Source organism: Populus nigra, chromosome 7, assembly GCF_951802175.1.
Source record: "Populus nigra chromosome 7, ddPopNigr1.1, whole genome shotgun sequence".
In the NCBI taxonomy this organism is placed as follows: Eukaryota; Viridiplantae; Streptophyta; class Magnoliopsida; order Malpighiales; family Salicaceae; genus Populus; species Populus nigra.
The window spans coordinates 15,825,938-15,845,842 of record NC_084858.1 but is presented as its reverse complement, the minus strand read 5'-3'; the positions used below and the strand labels follow the sequence as shown (position 1 = coordinate 15,845,842).

Below are 19,905 nucleotides of genomic sequence, written 5' to 3'. Positions count from 1 at the left end.
TAAATTTACCTATTAGAGAAATTAGTTGATTCTGTTGGCTATTGGTTGTGGCCATTGTTGATGTTTTAGTGATTCTCGAAAGTGTCAGCTTGAATTAATTTTGATGGACAAGGAATTGAAATGATTGAGACTAAAAAAGTCTGATGTTTTAATAAGTTATTCATTTACTACATGCGTCATCTAGTTGTCACATATGTCGTGTATATGCGTAATTTAATGGTTATTCTAATTTTACATGCGCATCCACTATTTATGTGTTAGAGTGAGAATTATTTTTCAAATTGATTTAAAAATTAACTTTTTTCACAATGCTAATATGGAAAAAAAACTCATAATAATAAGTGATTTTAAAAAATAATTATCCATCTATAATTAATAACAAATTCACATCTTAATGCATGATGATGACACGGTGTGACTCTTCCGTTTTATTTGACATATTTTCTCAATCTAGTGAGTTTTCAATAATTGTTTTGGCATATATTCTTCATTTAATCAATTTCCAATAATTATTTTTTAAAAAATCCCTTATTTAACATACCGGGAAAAACCCCTTCCTTTTCAAATAATTAGTCCACTTCTAGTGGGAAACAAACTTCTATTTTGGGTTTCTTTTTTCGAGAATCGCTTTCACGGATCTTGAAACAACACAGCCTAGCCCTAGCTGGTTATCGCTATTTGTTTTTTTTTTTTGTAAGGAAATCCATTCAAGAAACTTTCTGAAGCATTATTTTGTGCAAAATTAACCCCTTCTTTTGTTTTTTAGAAAAAAAGAGAGAGTATTGTTGAACAACCTTCAAATACAATGATGAATTAAATTTAGGCGTGCGGGGAGTTTTGAAAATTAATGGAGTTCTGAGCCTATTCCACAATTTTCAACAACCTATGAGCTGCTCCATTGAGACTCGAGTGCTCTGTTATGGTGGCCAGCTGGTTTTGAGTGTTGACTCGCAACTTGGCTGGCTCACCACCCACTTTCCAGTCATTAAAGACAGTCTTCGATACTACTCCAATGCTTGATAAAAAGAAAATGAAATCAGCAATTAGGAACTTGCAAAATCTAAAATATTAAAAAGAATATTTGTTAATAAAAAAATACTTTAAAAATCTATTACTATTACAGTATAAATTAATGAATAACACAACTTTCTTAATTTTATTGTTCTCCTAATTATTTTCTCAAGTATGCTAATTGGTTAAAAAAAAGATTGACAACTATTCTAATTTAAAAAAATCAAGAAAAAAAAGGAAAAAATAATTAATTTCACCAATCAATATAATTTTGTAATTACCACTTCGAATTCAAGTAAAAAAAAAAACACGAAACATCTAGTAGGTGATCTAGTGGTAAAATATTGGGACTAAGAGTTTTGCTTCTCTGTGATCTCAGGCTCGAGTCATGTGATTACTAATATGATAGCCACTGGAGGTTTACATGGTCGTTAACTTTAGGGCTCATAAAATTAATCAAAGTACGTGCAAACTAAACCGAACACCTATATTAATAAAAAAAAATAAAAAAAATACATTGTTAGTGACCTATATTAATAAAAAAAACAAAAAAAACACATTGTTAGTGGATACCTGAGTTAAATTTTAATATTTTTTTGTAATAATTTCGGTAGGTCCTCGATGAAAAAAAAAAAAAAAAAAGGAAAGTTCAGCCGCCGGCTTTTCTTTTTCGTATTCGAAATCTTTTTTCTGCTTTTTGCTGCTCCTCTTTTATATATATAATGTTTACATGTGTAAAAACTGTTCATTTATTCAAGAGTTCATACCATCTTTTTCATATTTTAATTAAAAATCCAAATTTCTTCGACCAATTTGACTTGCTGGGTCCCCATTGATTGATGGCCTTGGGTTTTGTTTGATATTGGACAAGCTTTGTACTTTTATCACAACGCCATAGGCTAATGATTAAAGAAAACTACTACTCTTATAGTATTAGAAGTTTCCAATAAATATAAAATAAAAGGAGCGTAAAAGATACAAATTGCCAGCAATAAATTAATCTTTTCGTTTTCAATACCCTTTTTTTTTTATTATTCAAATCAATGTCCAATACATTTCGAACTATAAATTAAAGTTATTAACTTCAACTTAATTCATTTTCCTATTATGAATTGAAAAAGATTAATTTGAGCCGGTTAAAATAAAATAATTTTATTTTAACAAAATTAAAATAATATTATTTAAAAAATCAAATCAAATTTTAACATGAAGGACAAGGTTACAAATTAATATACATCAAGGATCAAGCTAGTTGAATTCTAAATTTAATTATATAGCTAGATTAAGTTTAATATTAGATTTTGACTAATTTATATGGTTTATTAGTATTTAATATATACACCTTGTCGGGTACTATCATCACAATGTGAAGTTATGTTTGTTTTGAAGGGAAAAAAATAATAAACAGAATGTGATTATTTGTCAAAAATGAATTAAATGAGAGAACAATAAAAATCAAGAAGTAATTTCTACATCGGCAGAAGAAAAAAAATAAAAAGCACGACTTTGTTATATAGTAGCAGGTCAAGAACTCGAGGGCCCAGATAGTAGGGTGTAGCGATTGTGTCAGGCAATCTTTGACACAACTTTTTTTTTTTTAAGTATTTGTAACTTTTTAAAAAAAATACTAAATTTATATTATTTTAGTGATTTTTAATGGTTTTAATTTATTTATATCAAAAAAAATTATTTAAAAAACATTCTGTACAAAACACTTAAGAAAAAATAACTGATGACATAAGTATTTTTTGAACCATATAAAAAAAATTGATGACCTAAGTAAGTCCAAAAAATAAAAACATTAGAATATCACCACAAAATATTTTTCCCAGGTCCCAAACTTTCATGATCCAAAATCAAATATTCAATATGTTTTGCTTAAATTCTCTTCCCTTTTTAGAGAGTTACTTTATTTTTTTTTAAGGAAAAAACACACCAAGCAGTGCTGATTTGTAACTGTACATAAAACTAAAATAGAACTAATTTACAATGATTATTTTCAATTCTACTAAATGCATGTTATTTTGAAAATCTTGTTTGTTTATATAATTTTTAGTTAATATTTAATCACTATTTTAAAATAAAAAAACAAAAACAACAGAGATAGGAAACAGATGCCCTCACTTTCTATTTCAAAATAAAAAAAATAAATTTATTTTATATATCTATCTTTATTTTTCTTGTATGATCAACAAATCCATGATACTAAGTTCAAGTGTAAACATCATTAATTAGTTTCACAAGTATTTGAAAGAGTGTGGTAAAATAGAAATATATTAAAATAATATTTTTTATTTTTAAAATTTTTTTATATTAATATATTAAAATAATATAAAAACACTAAAAAATATTAATTTAAAATAAAAAAATTAAAATTTCAAAATTTTTTAAAATACAGAAAGAAACTGTGGCCAGAATTACCTTTGCGGGCTGCCTTTGAGCTTCAATTAATTGTAATCTTGACGACCTTCAACAATTTATTTCTTTTAACTTGTGCTTCTACTGAGGCAGGCTGCACTATATTTTCTTCACTGCCGGACTTCTTCTGCAACTTAATAAAGGAAGCATCAATTCTATTGTCATAATAGCTCTAACCACTCAATTAATTAAGAAAACGCGTATTCTTTTTCTTTTTTTCGTTTATTATTTTTCAAAATTTTCCTCTTTTGGCTTTACTCAGCCCATCCCTACCTTTTCATGGCATATAAATATAACCCTCCATCGCAAACTGTACTCAAAACCCAACACCACCCTCTCTCTCTATCTTCCATGGCCTCTCCTCCTCTTTTCAAAGAAACCATGTTTCCCCTCCTCCTCCTCTTCACCTCTCTCTTCCTCTCAACCCAAGAAACCGAACTTAAAAATGACTCTCTTTCCTTTTCTTTCCCTCTCACCTCCCTCCCTCGTTCTCCACAAACCTCTCCAAGTTTCTACTCTTCTTTCATCTCACAATCCAAGAAAACCCCAGCACTCAAAAGCGCAGCATCACCATATAATTACAGGTCAAGATTCAAGTACTCGATGATATTACTAGTGTCTCTCCCTATTGGGACACCACCACAATCTCAGCAAATGATTTTGGACACAGGCAGCCAGTTGTCATGGATTCAGTGCCATAAAAAGGTTCCTAGGAAACCCCCACCTAGTACTGTCTTTGATCCTTCTTTGTCTTCTTCATTCTCGGTTTTACCATGTAATCATCCACTTTGTAAGCCTAGAATCCCTGACTTTACCCTACCAACTTCCTGTGACCTGAATCGTCTGTGCCATTATTCTTACTTCTATGCTGATGGAACATTAGCTGAGGGTAACCTTGTAAGAGAAAAGATTACATTTTCTACGTCTCAAAGTACCCCTCCCTTGATCCTAGGTTGTGCCGAGGATGCTAGTGATGACAAGGGTATCTTGGGAATGAATCTTGGGAGGCTGTCCTTCGCTTCCCAGGCTAAAATAACCAAGTTCTCGTATTGTGTGCCCACCCGGCAAGTTCGGCCCGGTTTTACACCAACCGGGTCCTTTTACTTGGGTGAGAACCCGAATTCAGCTGGGTTTCAGTATATTAGTCTTTTGACGTTTTCCCAAAGTCAACGGATGCCCAACTTGGACCCTTTGGCTCACACTGTCGCCTTGCAAGGAATTAGGATTGGCAACAAAAAATTAAATATCCCGGTTTCAGCCTTCCGGGCTGATCGTAGCGGGGCGGGTCAATCCATGATTGACTCGGGGTCCGAGTTCACTTACTTGGTGGATGAGGCTTATAATAAGGTGAGGGAGGAAGTAGTGAGACTAGCGGGGCCAAGACTGAAAAAGGGCTACGTGTATAGTGGTGTATCCGATATGTGTTTCGATGGGAATGCGATGGAGATCGGACGGTTGATAGGCAATATGGTGTTTGAATTTGACAAGGGTGTGGAGATAGTAATTGAGAAGGGGAGGGTTTTAGCAGATGTTGGTGGTGGGGTCCATTGTGTTGGGATCGGACGGTCAGAAATGCTGGGCGCTGCTAGCAATATAATAGGAAATTTTCATCAGCAAAATCTATGGGTGGAGTTTGATATAGCCAATCGTAGAGTGGGCTTTGGGAAGGCTGATTGTAGCAGATCAGTGTAATAAAACATTAGTACGTGGTAGATATTATAATGTAATGTATATGGGGCCAGGAGAGTTAATCAGGTAGTAAATGCAACACTGTACAAATTGAAAATATCAGTACGGTCTTTTCGTGCTCACCTGATCCAATGGCCCACATCAAACTAACATTTAGGCCCCATATCAATGGTTTGCAATGTTTGTACTACCATTCATTTAGTTTGTACGTGGTATGGAAAAATGTTCAATGTTTTAGAATTAAGCCCTCCCTAGTATTACTAACAATTATTATAATTATAATGGTAATATAATTTTTTATCATGTTAATTATTAATACTAGCAATTTAATTGTTTAACGACTAATTATAGACTATGGAATCCTATTTATAGACAATTTGCAATAATTTTGTTGTGTAAGTTGATTAAAATTAATGCAATAATTTTGTTGTCTAAGTTGATTAAAATTAATGTTGGGATATCTTGGTGATGGAAAACATTGAGCAGATAATGATAACGTGTGTGCTTGGAAGAAGGAAAAATGGGAACTGAAAATGATAAAGTGGCAGGAACATAAGTTTTTAAATCCGGTTAAGTGGCAGGTTTAGTTCTGGGTTTTGACTGTGTTGCTCGGGTTAATTTTATTTTTTGTTTTTTTTAATCAAAACATTGTTTTAGTTAAAAGTTAATGGATTCCAATCAGATTTTTGATTAGGTTTTGTCGGGTTATTAGATCACCCTGGATTTTATTTTTTTCTATTTTTTTTTAAACTTAATTTAGTTTTAGTCCAGAGTTGATCGGTCCCAGGTTAATTTTCCAAGCCTGACCGGATTTTAAAAATATTTAAAAGAAGAAAGAGAGGTGGGAGTATTCACATGCATAGTTGCATGCATTTATTGTTAATTCAAAGAGCTTACGATTTAAAGCTGTATCGTAGTCGTCGTCTTGTTATTGTTATGGGTTTTTTTTCCTCTCCATTTTTTAAGTTTTATAGCTTCTTATGGTAATTTTATTTTACTTTTTATTACTGAAATACATAAATAAAACATTTTATTTACTTCTCTGTAAGAAAAAAGAGAGTCAATCTTTGTAATAATCACCGTATGAGCACTTGCCATGCTTGCCACCTTTTCTCTTGGTAAGATTTGAAACAGCAAGCGGCATGGCCCCCCTTTCCATTTATATCTACAACATCAGCTTATTCCTGGTTTTCATGTCACTGGTACCTAGGAGGCTAGGACATTCAAATCTAGAAGAATGCTATGAAAACTTACCTGATGGGTTAATTTCAAGTGTGCCTTCCTTTTCTTTTCTTTTTTTCCATGAAGAATTGGGTCTGATTTCTTTGAATTTACATAAGTGTATAATTAATTTATAGTTATCAGAATAGTTTAAAAATTGACTAAAAAAGATCTAATTTACTGGATTAATTACTAGTTCAATTCGTGGATTAATTAGTAAATCAACACAGTTAATAATTTTTTTTTAAAAATAATATTATTTTATTTTTTAAAAAATAATTTACTAGTATAATTCGAAGGGCTTAATTCACTAAATCAACTGAAGTATTAAAACTTTGCTCGGTTAATATATTTAATTAGGTTATTATTATTATTTGTTTAACTCAAAATCTAATCCAATGTGAATTTATGAATTTTTCAAGTAAACTTATAGAATCCAACGATAGTTTAACATTGAAAAATTCTTGAACTTGAACATTATAAAGATTACAACGGGCGATGATGTGCAGCATGTACATGCAAAGCTAGCATGATGTGTTTGTTCTAGACAATCGTGCTATATATGATAAATAAATAAAAAAAAACAAAGTATCTTAGCAATCTATGTTGTGTACAACATTTGTAAGAACATGTGTTGTTACGGAAAAACACCTAACAGATACTTTATAATTTTCTGGAATTTTCATTTCATATCTCTTTATTTAGCCATGAAGAAACATGTTTTTTTTTATTTATTTATCAATTAGATCAATTAACGTAATCGTAATATATAAAAATTAATCCAAAAATGCCGGTAAAAAAAGAAAAAAAAAAGAAAGAAAAAGACATTGAAGTTATGGAGGGATCATGAAAGTGTCCAAATATTTTATCACGAGGTGATGGTGGGGTCCGTAGTTGGTGGGTGCATGCCAAGTGGAAGACAGCTTCTTCAAACTCTTTCACCGACTCAAACCACAACACTAAATCCCTGTTTTCCCGACATTCACGTTAATGAGATAGGTCTGGGGCTGCAGATGAACAGGACTTTTATTAAATTTTATTTCTTTATTTTAAATTATTTTTTAAAATATTTTTTTTGATTATTTTATGACGCTGATATTAAAAATAAATTTTAATATATTTTTTAAATAAATATATTTTTAAAAATAATTTTAACTAAAGATACTAAAATATATAGTATTTGTTGATTAATTAAGTTAAAAAACAAAGGAAAAGACTATTGCCATAACCTCAACACTTTGATAGATGAGTTTCATCGATTAATTTAGAAAGCTTGGAATTTAAAGTTTGAGTTGATTTTTTAATTAAATGGAATAATTAAGACGTTAATTTGATAAAATTTAATGAAATTAATTACGTTTTTAATGATTTAGTTAATTTAATAAATTTAATTTAAATCTAGTCGAGCCAACACAAAAAGATAAAACAATATTAACATGAACTACAAATTAACTAAACAAGAGATGCAACTACATTTTCTGCAAATTTGCGAGAGCTAGAGATTACAAATGGTGATTTGCGTGCGGATGATTAAACATTCCTGCTGTCTTTTTCCTCATTGATACCTTGGCCATAGCCATCATCCTTAATTAGAGATATAAACTAGTAAGAAAGTCGGGGAAGGTTATTTTAATCCTCTCATCAGTAAAAAATCAATTCCCGAAAATATAATAACTATTTTTTTCTCACACTTTTTAACCTCTCGGCATGGCCACTTGTATGATGTATCATTGGTAAATTATGATCTGTCGGTTAACCTAATTCACTTTTAAGTTTAACCATTGAATATTTCCCTTCCTACTCCTTCAAGTGGATTGTTCCTTTTCTTTTGAAGAAAAGCAACCCAATTTAAAGTGGTTCTTACAACATTGGCATGGACAGATTCATGATGCATTTGTAGAATCTATGCATAAGAAGTGACAACTGCATGCCTGTCCCATTGTTTTCTTTTTCTTTCGCGACTAAAGAAGCTTGGAGGTAACCTTTCCATGGTGGCTCAGATTGTAAAGTGGACGAGGGTTGCGAGGCATGCTCGTTGTGTAGTTTTCAATTTGATTTTTTTCTACTTTTTAATATTCATGTTCATGAACAGCAGGATATAAGTTCTGTTCTGTAAGTTTTGAGGGTAACGAGGTATATATGTTCTTGTTATGTAGTTTTTAATTTGATTTTTTCTGCTTACTAATATCAATTAATGATCATGAACAAAGGATATAAGTATTGATTTTTTCTCATAAAACATTTTTTTTCCACTTGTGTACTTGTTTGTTTTGAAACTCAATCACGCTTGCTTCCATGTTCTTATCTTGGCTCGAAAATGGAAGATTTTAACTAGATTTGATGCTCAATGGCTTCAACCTCCACCGATTAAATTAGCCAATATACGAGAGCAAAAAGGGGATCTTCCTCTATTTTTAAAGCATGCTTTTTAATAATAATAATAATAATAATAAAAACAAAGAACATGATAGAGTGACCCAACTCTTCACCCACACAGGCACAAGGATAGCATATGGAAATAATTTGTCACATGATGGTCAAAGATTATAAATTTTAAACTAAGTTTTAAATTAAGATATAATGAATCATCCGATCATAATAACGAAAGCCAAGTTGTTTTTATTATCCATGTCATCAAGTCAATAATTGAAATTACTAATTTGAAAAGATTGTTTTCGTGGTCAAGGTTGTTTCAAAAAAAAGTACGAATTTTTTAAAAAATATATTAAATTATTGAAAAAAATTACTTAATTTTAATTAACATATAAACTAATGTGAATAAATTTTTACTGTCCAAAAAAACCAATAGGAATAACTATGCCTTTTTTCATCTTTATAACCCGTAATTTGCATGCTATGATTTCCAATTTAACCATTATTAACGTGAGCTGCAATTCTTTAACTGGGCAAGACCCGAGGGACTTAACTTCTATTATGTGGTATTTTGATTTTTTTTAAAGTATTGTTTTTTAGAAATATATTAAAATATTATTTTTTTATTTTTTAAAAATTATTTTTAACACAACACATTAAAATAATTAAAAAATATATGATAAAAATTAAGTTTAGACTAAAAGAATAAATTAAAATTTAATAAAACACTCTTTGAAATGCAAAATTCTCTCTTGTCGCATCACAGAGGAGGAGGTGGTGTGTCTTCCTTTAATCATTTTTAACCAAAGAAGTCGGAAAGTAAAACATGGCTTAAGAGGTAAAGTCGTGGGAGCAATTCGAAGAGATTTAAAAGGTGTTTAGTCGTAATTAAGACAGAGAAAGCATAATTATCTATGTTTTGGAAGCAAACAAAACGAGGGTGATCGAGAAGAAGACTTTGGAAGGGATGTGATGGTAGAACAGCTGGCATAAAGTCTGTGTCTATGATTATGAAATCACTTTCAGCCATTTCTTGAGAAACTAACCCTAAAGAATTTATCAGCAGCAGCCATGACACGCACGCCCTTGTAATCTCACTTTCCGCAAAAGATTACCAAACCCTGGGCCTAGCTAGCTAGCTTTGACGACAATTTGCCATCATCACGGGGTTTTAGGAGCTGTGTTTAATATCCATTGGTTTTTCCCTGTAAGTGAAAAGAAAGCAACGAAACAACAGAAGAAAGAAAGGAGGGTGCCTTCTGGCTGGCCATGGGAGGCTGCTAGCTATTTCACAAGTAAAACTCTTGCTATTCAAGATGGTCCCTTTTCCCTTTCCAACTTTTTCCCTGTTAGATGCAATGCAGCCCATCCCAGCTTTTCTTTAATTTTGTCTCATTCTTTTTGTACTTTACCTTCTAGGTGAATAATTGATGAAAAATTATTAAAAAAAAGAAGAAGAAGAAGCAAAAGGACTTACCTTCTTTAGTGTGGTAGCTTATCTGGAGTGCACAAATTTTCAAATCCCTGGTATAGAGTAAAATATATTAAAATGATTTATGTTTAGATTATTTTTGTTATATTAACTTATTAAAACTATAGAAAAACATTAATTTAATATTTTTTAAAAATTAAACGCACTTTTAAATCTCACCTAAACACAAAAATTAAAAAGAGGAAATCCCGTCTTTCAAAATACAACTATATCTTTGGAGTTGATGAAATTTTGCTTTTCCAATGAATCGTGAGTCATTTATGTACTAATCTTGTAATTCAGTGCAAAATCCTTCAATGCTATGCTCAAATTTCAATTATTATTTTATTTGTAGGTTCCAATATTTCCATTCTTGGATCAGTTGTAAACCTCTAGTGTAGATTGGATAACCAGAGCTACAAGATTGTCTATGTGCCCGGTGAATTGGGTACTTAGTCCTTCCATTGTATTCTTTAACAAGCTTACAGGGATTTCAGGCTTAGAGCGGTTTTTCTCATATGTGGTTCGTAACGAGAATTCACCCTTTCAAATTTATTTTTTTTAAATATTTATTTTGCATTTCCAGGATTAAATTTATGTAGTTATAAAACTCGGTAAAGACTCGTTAAATTTGTTAGATTTGACATAAATCATCACTCAAATCATAAATTTATTGAGTTAATACGAGAACAAACTTGATTTTTTTTTTGACTAAAATGTTCGTCATTTGGGTTTTTTTTTTTAATAAATAAAGTGCTATTGTTTTAGCTTTTTTGTGACGATGGTGTCACCAACTCACAATCCTGACCTTGGATGTGTCGAAGAAGACATGGGTTTTGGGCTTATGAGGAAATAAAGTTCAACCATGTTACATGCCTTTCATGGACAGTATAACCCTGATGGGGCGAAACGACAGCACTTCACAATTCACAAGTGTTGTTGGCCTAAATAAGAGCAAATAATTGACTTCATTGCTCAACCAGCCCAAGTCAATGTTTTTCCTAAAGCTCTCTGAATTTCTATTTTCATTGGGTTTCTAGACATCCATTGACCCACTGACGAACAAAAAAGCCGAAGCCCAATCTTCCCCCAATTTCATTCATGGAGCTCGTAAATATATTAATCATTGCTATAATCTTTTTAAATATCCAGTATGGTTATAGTTATAATTGTTTTTATTTGCAACTCTTCTGAAACACTTTGTGGGGTGGTAGTTAAGTCACAATATGTTAATCCATAATCCATGTAAGAACAAGAATTTTTGTTAGGATGTTTGATAGATTCGATCAAATTAGCTTTTGATCAAATTTAGGCACAATTTTGATATTTATAAACCTAAAAATTAATTAATTAATGAAAACTATATAAACACATATTATTTGAGTGGCCTTCCATTATGTTATATGCTTGCTAGAAAAAGATTTTCTAGCAGACAAGACGGTAGCTCTCTAACTTGTTTTAGACAAGCTAGCATGAATAGCTTGTGTAGCAAATGCCTCTTCTTATATTTGGACATAGCACATGATTGATTAAAAAAAATTACTAAATATATCTGGGTTAAAATTCACTGATATAAATTTTCTTTGATAAATTCATCGGTGATTTAACACGTTATTAAATTGCCAATTAACTTACCGATGAACTTCTTTTAATTTTGTTAGCGAGTCTAGTAGTAATTTCAAGAATTTCTAGAAAACCCCCTAAATTCATCAACGAATTTTCATCCATCAACCAATCTTAATTTCATGAATTTCTTCCTCAACTCTCTATAATTTCTCAACCATTTTAATATTATTAGAGAAGCATGTTGGTGATTACTATAGTTTTAAATCACCAATGAATATTTTATAATTTTAATTATTTTGAAGCTTCATCTGTTGTTCTGTTGAAAATATTAAAAATAATTAAAAATTATACAACGACACTAGTAACAACATCAATCATATTTAACAACAACTCATTAAAACTACAACCACAACAATTAACACTCGATAAATGTAAAACAATATAATACATTATAAAGCAACAACAAATACCTTAGTACATAATGGTGTTTTACATCTAAAATCAATTTAAATCCTTTTTAATTTGAATCTTTCCCATTTTTATTTTCATCATCTTCATGTCCATCATCATCATCATCTTCTTCGTTGAATTGAAATTGGTTGATCTCTTCAGGTTCATTAACTTAACTTTTATATATCCACTGGTACTTAATATATTATTTAACCCGTCAATATCAACATGAACATAAGTATTCTCAACAATATAAAAATTTAAGTTGTCTTCTAACTTAGCAGATGAAGCAACTCAACATGGATTAACTAACTTATCAAATTAAAATACATATTCTCCCCTAGTTATTTCATTGTTATCATCTTTAACAACGTAGACACAACTTTTATGTTAGGTTTTCATAATGAATAATCAATTAACTCTATTGCGATCCTTTCTAAAGAAAAAAGTGTATGTGAAATATACTTGTTGGTATTGTGTGGCAAATATAAAAACATAATTGATGTTTCAAAGTTTACCTCTTTTATTAATTTTGACCATACCATAGTGATGATATACTATAATTCCTCTTTTGATATTATACTAATAGCATTTGAATAAAAAATTGTATTATTGTAATTCAATCATTTTTTCTAATTTGCTATAATAATCAACTTTAAATTCATTAGAAGTTGATTCTTTAATACAAACCCAACTATTATAGGTATTTCTAGCATCTCCATACTCTTCAATATGAAAAACATATAAATTGATGAAATACTTATTATAACAGTAGATCTTTCTTTCCTGACGTAAAGATAGTAATTTCAAACTTTTAGCACTGCCTTCCATATTGTACACCTAACTAAAGATAACAACTCCATATATGTTGCTAAAACTAAATGTTGAGTTAATCATCCTTTCTAACATAATTTTGTAAGGAACATAGGGTTTTCTGTGTGCAAATTAATTCAATTATTTCTCTACGAATATTTTTTTTGAAGATGCATTGCTATAACATCTGATTGGTGAAACTTTTTATTTTTACACTTCATATATAGATTTCTAATTTCGTCTCCACTAATATTCTTCTGATTTGAAAGTACAGAATAAATAAAACTCTCAATCTTTTTAAAATGATATTTCTTAAACAACCTATGCAGTGAATCTCGATACATCAAAAAACAACCATGTATTACTTATGAAACCTATATAGAATATTGATGATAAAATTTATTAATAATGTAACCGTAAATTCAAAATTCAACTTTGATAGTTAAAAATGAATTCACAATCCAATAGCCAATTATTATTTGTACAAAAATTCAATGTTTTGTTAAAATATGAACTGAATAAATCAAATTAACATACAAATCAACTTTAATACAACAAAATTCTCTATGAAAAAGTTGTAAAACATTTAAATATACAAGCAAATTACAAATACTAGAAAACAATATCAATAAGTTAACCTAAAAGATAAATGGGTATGTTTGTTTACTTGGTGTATGGAATATTTCAAAAAAAAACCAACCAAGACAATGATGTTTTGGCACTATTGAGTGTTGAGGTAACTAAATTTGTAAGGAGAGGGCATAGATTTATGAAAAATAGGAAGAAGAAGAAAAATAAAAGGGGATGTGGCTGTTGTTGATTATGACACTTATATATTTACTGATAGATCAATTAACGACAAAAATTGATGATTGAATACTTCCCTTGGTAATTTTTTCAGCAAATAATAACGTGTCATGTTATCGAGGAATCGCCAAGATAATATTTCTTGATTTTTTTAATTATTTTTATTACATTAGCAATTCCATCGATAATTTTTGATATAACATATTCCTTCACTAATAACGTCGATAATTTCCGACATATATTTTCTGTCACTATTGTCATCAGGCTTTATTGATAAAATATTTTTCATTGATAATTTCGGATAGTGTTCTTTTAAGATTTCCAAGGGAGTTAATCATGGTTAAAAAAAAGAAGCTTAAGTACTATTGTGATTATTATAAATGTTGTTTTGCAACCATTAGATATAATAATAGAGACGCCTGAAGGTTAAAGGTCAACCCTTCATCTTCGACTCTATCTTCATGTAAGGCTCTTAATCTTTATACCCTCTTTTATTTATATTGAAATAAACTTTCAATTCTGTATTCCCACCTCTATAATATCTATTGAAGGTTGACCTTTGTTAGAGATCCAAGTGATTTCTTTAATGATTAATTTTCATTATATAAAGTATATGGGATATGAAAAATTAAAATGTTTTATATTTATCAAGCCATGTTAATCAAGATAATATAAGAAAAAACACATGTAAAATATCTCATATAAATTAAAAAAATTATAAATATAAGAAATTACAAAAACAATCATTATTTTGCAATTACTACCAAATGTACCCTTATCAGGTGGAAATAGAACATATATATGAACTAGTTGTATAAGAGCTACGTAAAGCTAATAAATGTTAGATATAATCCAATGTTTGCTTAGCTTAAGGTGTGATGAATATAGTTTCAATTGATTCGAAAACTAATCCTAATTCAAAAATTAAGCTTTTGAACAACATTACCTAATGGTTGATTAAAAATTATGCTTATTTTTGCTAGAAAACTTATTTGACTCATCCACATTTCATCTTGGCTTGGAATTTTATTATTTGTTCTACATCAAGTAGCATAAAAAAAGTTTTTAGAAATTAGAATGCTGAGTACTGTGAAAGGCAAATTAAGAGAGTTGAATATATAACACAAATAAACATAGTCCTTTTCCATGGCAAATAAAACCATGGGATAGGTGAACGTGTGAGATTCTTTATAAGATGGGCATGCTTGCATATGTCATCAAGGTTTTTGAAGTTCTTGCAAATTATACATTATAAGAACTTCTTTTTGATTTTTTATGATCATGCATTGAAAAAAAATTGCCTCGCTTTCTTAAATACAACCCTAATTTGTATAAGTCAAGGATTAACTGAAATTCTTTAACACACACACTCCAATCCTTTAAAGTTTCAGATTACCACTTCTCCATTCTGAAGTCATATCATGTGTTTAGTAGTCTACGGATATATAAACAACCTTTATAACCTAAGAATGATAGGGAAATATCTTAATTTTTTATATACAACATATGAGTATTGTCTACCAATATTGAGTTTATACTGAGCATGCCCATGAGTATTGAATTAAGTTAAATTTGCATTTTTATCGTAGGACAACACACATAAGTTTGAGCACATATCATTTTTTTATATATATTCTAGGCCAAGTTTCATCATAAATTTTATAGCATAAAAGTTCCTTTTCAGCCTATTCCCTTTAAGTAAAATGTTTTTTGCACATTCGATGATGCTATCATGACCAACTTCACTCAACCTATAATTTAACTTTATGATAAACACTCATTTAATTACTGGCAATTTACTAAGATTTGTGCACCCATCCTATAATAGTTCATTGAAATATTTTAGAAGTTTAAAAAACCAAGTTGCATCTATATTTGGTTATTTATATACACATGAACCTTCACCTGAATAACCATTATTCATTCTCATTGCATCCATCACCATACTCCTATAATAATTACTATTAATATATATAACTCCATGTATGTTGCTTGAACTAGATGTTGAGTCAATCATCCTTTCTAACATAGTTTTGTAAGGAACACAAGGTTCTTCGTGTGCAAACCATTTTAAGTATTTCTCTACAAACCCTTTTTTTAGAAGATTCATATATCATCATAACTTCTGTTTGGTGAAACTTTTTATTTTTACACTTCACACATGGACATTTAATTTCGTCTCCACTAATATTCTTCTTATATGAAAGTACAAAATAAATAAAACCCTCAATCTTTTTATAATAATTTTCCCTAAACAACTCTTGAGATGAATCTCGATACATCAAAAAATAATCATCATTTACTTATGAAACCTATATAGAATATTGATGACTATATTTATTAATAATATAACTATTAATTCAAAATTCAACTTAGATAATTAAAAATGAATTCACAATCCAATAACCAATTATTATTTGTACAAAAATTCAATGTTTTGTCAAAATTTGAACTAAATAAATCAAATTAACAACAAGTAATCGATACCCAACTAATTATATATCATTTGTTCAAATCAAACTTATTCAATCTAAATTAATATCATTTAATTGTTATCAATTCTATAAACATTCATTCTCTCAAGATTTCCAACTTAACAATAAAATTAACAAAATATGATTGATACCTATTAAATAAACCATCATTTTTTTTTAGTATAACACACCTAAGTTATAAAATCAAACTCAATGTCATCAAATTACAAACAAATTTGATTTTTTTTTTCCAAATCTCAAACAGACACTAACATACAAATCATAATTTAATACAACAAAAGTTTCTATGAAAAGGTTGTAAAACACTTAAATATACGAGCAAACTATAAATACTAGAAAATAATATCAATAAATTAACCTAAAATATAAATGGATATGTTTGTTTACTTGGTGTAGGGAATGTTTAGAAAAAAAAAAACAACTAACAGACAGTGATGTTTTGACACTACTGAGTGTTGAGGTGACTGAATTTATAAGGATAAGATCTAGATTTATAGCAAAATAGGGAGGGGGCAATTGTTTTTTGTAGTGAAAGAAAAATAGGAAGAAGAAGAAAAAGAAAGGGGGATTTGTTAGTTATGACACTTATATATTTACTGATAAAATTATCGATGAAAACTGGCAATTAACTAATTCCCTCAGTAATTTCTTCAACAAATAATGATGTGTCATGTTACCGAGGAATTACCGACATAATATTTTTTTGATTTTTTTAATTATTTTTATTCTATTGACAATTCCATTGATAATTATCGACGTAATATATTCTATCGCTGATGACATTGATAATGTCCAACAGATATTTGTTTTCACTACTGTCCTCAAACATTATCATTGAAATATTTTTCATATGTAATTCCTAATAATGTTCATCTAAGATTTCCAAGGGAGTTAATCCGTTTTTAAAAAAGCTTAATTACTAATGTGATTATTATAAATGGTCTGTTGCAACCATTAGATATATTAATAGAGGTGCATAAAGAACCATCTAGGTGGTGGCCCAGTGGTAAGAGCTTGGGACTAAGGGGTTTGCTCCCTCTTAGGTCTCAGGTTCGAACCCTGTGGTTGCTAATATGATGGCCACTGAAGGCTTACATGGTCGTTAACTTCAGGGCCCGTGGGATTAGTCGAGGTGCGCGTAAGCTAGCCCGGACACCCACGATAATAAAAAAAAATAAAAAAAAAATAGAGGTGCATAAAGGCTAAAGTTACACCCTTGGCCTTTGAGTCTATCTTTGTATAAGGCTATTAATATTTATACCCTCTTTTATTTATATGGAAAGAAATCTTCAATTCTCTATTCCCACCTCTGTAGTACCTATAGAAGGTAGGCCTTCATGGAGATCCAGGTGATTTCTTTAATGACTAATTTTCACTAAATAAAGTATATGGGAGGTGAAAAATTGAAATGTTATATATTAATCATGATAATATAAGAAAAACCCCTTTTAAATTATCTCAAATATAAATTTAAAAAATTATAAATATAAGAAATTATAAGAAAAATCATTATTTTACAATTACTATCAAATGGGTGGAAATATTAACTAGTTTTATAAGAACTACACAAAGCTACTAAATGTTAGATATAATCGAATATATATGCTTGCTTAGCATAATTAGAGTGATGGATATACTTTCAGTTGATCCGAAAACTGATATGAGAATACTCTATCTTCTGTGATTGTAAACATGATGATAATAATAAAAAAAAAAGGGTGCATGTGAACGAACTGAACATGGTGGGTATGGACCGGATGCCATTAATTGTGAGAAGGAACTCAAAATTAATGTTGTTGTCAGCCTATCTTCAGTGAGAATGGAGAGAAGGAATTTCTTCAGTTCTATGGTGGTTTCTTCTTGTTTGAAGTGGATCCATATTTTTTGTTGCTGAATTGTGTCACCCTGTCTGCCTATATGGTGGTTTTTTCTTGTTTCAGGAACATGATAATATTTTTTCTTGGTTTATCCTCTAATCTTCCTCCCTCCCCCTCTAATGATTGGTAGAAATTATTTTTTTAAAATGTTGTTGTATAAAAATATTTAAAATAATATATATTTTTTTAATATTAATACATTCAAATAATTTAAAAATAGTACGGTTAACCCCAATCAATTTCTAAACTTGAACCACACTTTTCTCTAGACAAACAGCATCAAATCAAGCAGCCATTTCAATGCACGATTTTTCATTGTTTGTAGCTTTGTTTTATCATGTAGCATCATATGAAAAGATAGTACCAATGAGAATTGCTGATTTTGATTGATGTTTGTTGTGTTGGGACAAGGAATGGACATGCCCTTGGTGGATCCAAAAATGTATACTAGAAATTCACCAAAATAATTCGAAGATAAGTGATTTTTCTTACATTATCCACCTCTTCCGGTTACTTGTATTTCATCATCAACTACCTAGTAGCAATCTTAAAATCAATGTCTCTAACTACTGTTTTGTCTTTCCTTTAAGGCAATATCTTCACAAGATCTTATATCACAAGTAAAATCACACACACACACACACACACACGTGAACAGTATCTATCTAAAGCTGGAAGCCATTTCTTGCAATAAATTTGTGTAGGGAACGACAACTTGATAAGTTACTGTTAATTCACCAAGCATGGGCATCCCGTGGCTCGACAAGTAACCAGTATCCCAACTACCGGAATATGACTTTCCGGCCGCTGCCGCTGCCACAACGCACTAAGGCTCTTGTGTCCACATCTCCCTTTGTGCCACAAACAACCGGATGTCTTAGCCAAAACCCTTGTAAAAAAGTCTTCTTCTTCTTGTCCTTCTTCTGCTTCATTCCGCCAGTTTGATCACTATCGAATGACGAGATACTTCTTTGGTCATGATCAAGATGATCTATCTTGAAGCCATAAAATCTGTTGCTGCTTGACTCTATAAGATAGTCAAGTTGCTTTGAAATGCTCTCTACCTCATATTTATCAAGAAGAGAATTGTCTGTGCGGATTGGACTCGGCGTTTCTGATCCTGATCCCATGGTATCTGCCTTCATTATTCTCGTAGCTTCTAGCTTGTATCTTGATGGTCTTGGAGCTTGACGAGTTCTTGTAACATCAAATTCACAAATCGTCCTTCCTTCAGACCCTGAACCATGGTGGTACCATGCCCATGCAGCTGCTTTTACTAGGGCTAAATCATCAGTACTGCCACCACCTTTAGGTTTCTTTTTCTCCATGAAAATGTTGAAGGGAGTGGTAGAAGGCATGTGGGATATCTGATATTGGAAGAATATGTGGAAATATCAAGCTCCACGCTATAGATAAAAACTTGGTATTTCCTTCTCTACTGTGGTTTTGCATCTTTAAATTCTTCAAGAAAGGTATCTAATCTCTTGAAGGATTTTGCTTGCTTGGCTCTATTCTGGTCCATTGGTTGTGTTGTTAGGTGGAAATTAATTGGGGTCCTAAGAGGACTAGTTCGTTGTTATGGGCGTATACCATTCTCGCTTGTCTACATACCTCGTCTTTATTACACTTAAAACCTTGTCGTGATCATACAAAAACTTTTTCCTAGCAAGAACCTATCTTACTACACTGTTTTAAATTGCGGTTCAAGTATCAG

General features: G+C 30.5%; 2 protein-coding genes across 2 annotated transcripts; one reads left to right on the top strand and one right to left on the bottom strand.

Moving 5' to 3' along the window:
* Positions 1–3,750: 3,750 nt before the first annotated feature.
* LOC133698635 (aspartic proteinase PCS1) lies at positions 3,751–5,362 on the top strand. Its single transcript, XM_062121629.1, has one exon. The coding sequence runs from the start codon at positions 3,781–3,783 to the stop codon at positions 5,119–5,121; it is 1,341 nt and encodes a 446-aa protein (XP_061977613.1). The 5' UTR covers positions 3,751–3,780; the 3' UTR covers positions 5,122–5,362.
* A 13,491-nt stretch (positions 5,363–18,853) lies between these two features.
* LOC133699165 (uncharacterized) lies at positions 18,854–19,778 on the bottom strand. Its single transcript, XM_062122321.1, has one exon. It carries the CDS (start codon positions 19,547–19,549, stop codon positions 18,974–18,976), a length of 576 nt encoding a protein of 191 aa, XP_061978305.1. The 5' UTR covers positions 19,550–19,778; the 3' UTR covers positions 18,854–18,973.
* Positions 19,779–19,905: the final 127 nt, after the last annotated feature.

Bases quoted from the DNA above. Each gene is read 5' to 3' on its own strand.
- LOC133698635 (XM_062121629.1), top strand. From the start codon at position 3,781: ATGGCCTCTCCTCCTCTTTTCAAAGAAACCATGTTTCCCCTCCTCCTC.
- LOC133699165 (XM_062122321.1), bottom strand. From the start codon at position 19,549: ATGCCTTCTACCACTCCCTTCAACATTTTCATGGAGAAAAAGAAACCT.